General features: G+C 44.0%; 1 protein-coding gene across 2 annotated transcripts in view; it reads left to right on the top strand.

Moving 5' to 3' along the window:
• The first annotated feature begins 3,792 nt into the window (after nt 1-3,792).
• LOC108536807 (ribose-phosphate pyrophosphokinase 2-like) overlaps nt 3,793-4,163 on the top strand; it is a 39,491-nt gene continuing 39,120 nt past the window's right edge. For both annotated transcript variants that reach the window (XM_017883861.1, XM_017883862.1), the window contains exon 1: nt 3,793-4,045. In XM_017883861.1, the coding sequence (XP_017739350.1) occupies nt 3,924-4,045 (122 nt within the window). In that variant the 5' untranslated portion in view covers nt 3,793-3,923. The remainder of the gene's footprint in view (nt 4,046-4,163) is intronic.

Here is a 4,163-nt window from a genome sequence, read left to right on the forward strand (position 1 = left end):
TTTTTGAATTTCTCTTTAAACAATAGAAGTAAAAGGTAAAGTTTTAGAAATAAAAATCAGAAAAAATACTTGATTATGAGTGAAAATGTTATTAATACAGAATTAAAGTTGAATCTATTTTAACTTATTTTAAAGTAAATTGTTTGTAAATGTTAGCGTTTCATAAGTTATAAATTATTTGCCACACCCCTAATAAAAACATACAAGAGAAAGGTTATGCCAGAGTGTCTTGGCGTTGCTCTTAGGAACTAGTGTTCTAGAACTTCTTGTTCTAATGCAGCAACTATCAGCCACATGTGACTGATGAGCACTTCAGATATGGCAAGTCCAAATTAAGATGTGCTCTAAGTGTAAAATCTATATTGGATTTTGAAGACTTGATACAAAAAATGCAAAATAGCTCATTAGTATGTTTTATGTTGATTACATGTTGGAATGATAATATTTTGGATATTGGGTTAAAGGTATTATTAAAATTACCTTCACTTGTTTTTTATATTCTTTTAAAATACAGCTACTAAAGTATAAATTACATATGTGGCTTGCATTATATTTCTTTAAAAAAAGTTTAAAATTTTTTCATAGCAACATATAGGAAACAATCATTACATTTCTTTTGGACAGTACCATTCTAGAGAGAAAAGGACTGGGCTAGAAGATCCACATTCTAATTTCTTTGCTGCTTTCAACTAGCCATGTGAGTTTGGGCCATTTCTTCCATTTCTCAGCCCTAAAATAGTCAGGGATAAATTCATTCAGCAAATACTTAGACTTCTTACTATATACAAAGAACTTGGCTAGATGATGTAGGAAATAGAAGACGTGAAACTGTTCATAAATTCAAATCATTGTTTTACCATTAATCTCTATCCATGAGTCAATGAAGATAGAAATCAACAATGGAAAATATCTCATCATTTTTATTTTTTAAACTAACATTTCATCTTAAAATAATGTATATTTTATAAACATCTGAGACCTGGATCACATATGCACAGAGTATATGTTCTTTTTCTCTTCTAAATCTTGGGTCTTTGAACAAGTGTTCCTCTTTTCCAGAGGTTCCCCAACTTCAAATGTTGTTCAGGAAGTGCACTGTGGTAGACAGTTGGTGGACAGTACTCTTGCCCTTTTGCTGTCCTATACCATGTTGACGGCTGGTCTTGGCCATGTAACTTGCTTTGGTCAATGAGACATTAGCAAGCAAGATAAAAGCAGAGGCTTGATAAGCACTTGCTCATTGAGACTTACCTTCTTGGAACACTCCTTGGAACCTTGCAGCCATGCTGTAAGGAAGCCCAAGCAACCACGAGGAAAGGCCCACATGGAGGAGAGAAGGGCCAGGGATTCACTCAGACTAGTGATTCTCAACCTGTGGTGATTTTGCCCCTTGTAGGACATTTGACAATGTCTGGGGATACTTTCGGTTGTCACAGTGGTGGATAGGTGCTACTGGCATCCAGTGGGTAGAGGCAAGGGAGGTTGCTAAACATCCTGCAATGCACAGGACAGTCCCACAACAAAGAATTACGCAGCCTAAATATCAGTTGTGCTGAGGTTCAGAAACCTGCTCTAGACCAACGTTTCCCACAACCTGGCTCCTATGGATCAAGTATAAAGGCACTTGGGAGAGAAAGTGTTCACACTTAAATAAAATCATCTGTAGCTACTCATTTACAAGTGACAGCTTTCTGAACAGTCTGTGACTCATGATGATTTTTCAATGATTCCCATTAGTATTCTCATCAACCCCAATGGCACATTTCACCTTGTTTACATTCAGCATTTAAGCAGAGTAACTCCTCAAACTATTGAACCAACAATCATTGTATTAGATGCCCCAACTGAGATATTGTTTCTCCTTGGTGCTATCAAGGCCATGGTTTGTCACAATTCAATCCAAGCTTCCAAATCTGCAGCCATTTACTCACCCAAAGGCCAGGGGCTTTAACTTTTACTGTTTTATAGTCCATCTGCTTTGGTTCTGTGTTACCAAAGAACCACAGCCCCATCATGCTAAGAGGATGCCACTTTCCCTTTGAGAAGAGCATGTATATATTTAGAGGAATCCATTATTAGTCAATTTTATCTATGAGAGAAATTTTAAGAATATAAAACTTATAGTAATTTGCTGATAGTAAATTTTATTAGAAGAGTTTAAATATAACTACATTAGCAGACTCACTCAATAAAAATTTTAAACATAGTGGTCAAGTATAAATCTCATTGCTATGGTAATTAACTGTGAAATACATAGATAATAAACCATTGCAGATAGGGGTTTTGTTTGTTTTCTCATATAATAGGGCACATACGCATCTCTAGGCGGAATGAAAAGGGCCAGAAATGTTGATAAAATTGTTAGTTTAAATAACTTTTGATAGGTTGGCAGATGCAAAAGTTTACAAGAAACACTTGATGTGCAAAGTAATCTCCTTGCAAAGTACAAGGACCCAGATGAAAAATCCCAATGATACGAATCACCCCAGCAATCTCCCAAATCCCATTATGAAGTCTGATTAGTGTAGGCTACAACCCAATTACAAGTGGGCTTTGCTGTTGATGGAGAGCCAGTTCTTGGCAAACATTAGTAAAACTAAGCCATTTATCTACCCAGTTGAATCAGCCTTTGTTGAGGAGTGTGAAACTGTGACCAGCATCACCAACCAGCCCTCTATAGGCAGGGACTGGTTTCCTTTCTCCTACACTTGGTTTGCGCCCTGAAGTTGGCTCTGGTACTGCATTGGCATCTTGAGAAAACCTTTCTGCTGGTTTCTAGCAGGAAAGAGGGGAAGGAGGCCCTGACTCCAGGGATGTGGAGGGACTGAGCTGGACTGTCTAGGGAGATCTGCGTTCCTGGGATCAGGCCCTTGAGCATTCGACAGGCGGAAGGTTGTGAAGTGGCCCAAGGACCATCACATCTACCGAAAAATGGTGAATCTGGGGGACTTGGTTTGATCCAGTGAGCCATCAAGAGCAACACTTCCCCTCAGCCTGTGATGAGGACTCACATAGTGGCTGGATTTTTTAAGGACACATGGTGCGGGGGCAACTCTGTAGTTCAGGGGTCATCAAGTTTGAACTATGAAGGACCACATGGCCAACATTTACGTTTTGCAGACCAAGCAACAAAAGGGAAGATATTACGTAGGAACTTACATAACAAGAGAGAAAAAAAAAGTCACAATGTTTTTATTGATATAATCCAAAATACAATAATATTTGAGTACAATTATTTGCAACTCACATCTATTAATGAGAGAAAAGGAATTCTTTTGCCGGGGGGATATTTCTCTTCATTGGAGTTCAAAGGCGGTGTCTGCTATCATCACATAAAGTGCAAATGTTCATGTATGAAAACGATGCTTAGCTCTCTGGTACAAACACAGGGAGCTCTCGCGATCTGGCCCATAGGCTGTAGTTTGCAGACCCTTGCCATAGTTGAACACCAGTCGTCCACACTGGATTTGCGGTGTTCCGGGGTGGGAAGTCGCTCCGGGCTGCGAAGCACCTCGAGGGATCCCCCAGCCCCCCGCCCCGTCCCGAACTCTCCCTCTGAGCCCAGCTATCCGCGGTTCATTGGCTCTCCCCGCGAGGCAGGTCTGGAAGGTCAAGAATGAGGCTCGGAGCTCTCTCGCGGAGCAAGGACACCTTCGGGCTTCAGGACCACCCAGGGCGTCCAAAACTGCTGCCAGGGCTGTGCCCCGCCCCTGGCACTTTCCAGCTCCCCTCCACGGCCGCTCTTCCTCCCTCTCGGCCCCCTCCAGCTCCTCCTCTGGCTCCTCCCCCTCCGCTCCTCCCCTTCCCTACATCTAGCCGCCGCGCTTTCCCGCTCCCGCAGCAGCAGCCCCCCGCGTCGCTGTCGCTGTCGCCTCCGCCACCACCTCCGCCGCCGCGCGCCCCTCGGAGTCCCGCGCCCCACCATGCCCAACATCGTGCTGTTCAGCGGCAGCTCGCATCAGGACCTGTCCCAGCGCGTGGCCGACCGTCTGGGCCTGGAGCTGGGCAAGGTGGTCACCAAGAAGTTCAGCAACCAGGAGACCAGGTGGGGGCCACGCCGGCGGCCGGGCTAGGGAGAGCGCTGGGCACGCGGCTGCGAGGCCGGGTTGGGGCCGGCGCCTGCCCGGGCCACCTCCGCGGCTGCCGCGCTCCCCCTTCCGGGG

Source organism: Rhinopithecus bieti, unplaced genomic scaffold, assembly GCF_001698545.2.
Source record: "Rhinopithecus bieti isolate Rb0 unplaced genomic scaffold, ASM169854v2 scaffold_14688, whole genome shotgun sequence".
NCBI classification, from domain to species: Eukaryota; Metazoa; Chordata; class Mammalia; order Primates; family Cercopithecidae; genus Rhinopithecus; species Rhinopithecus bieti.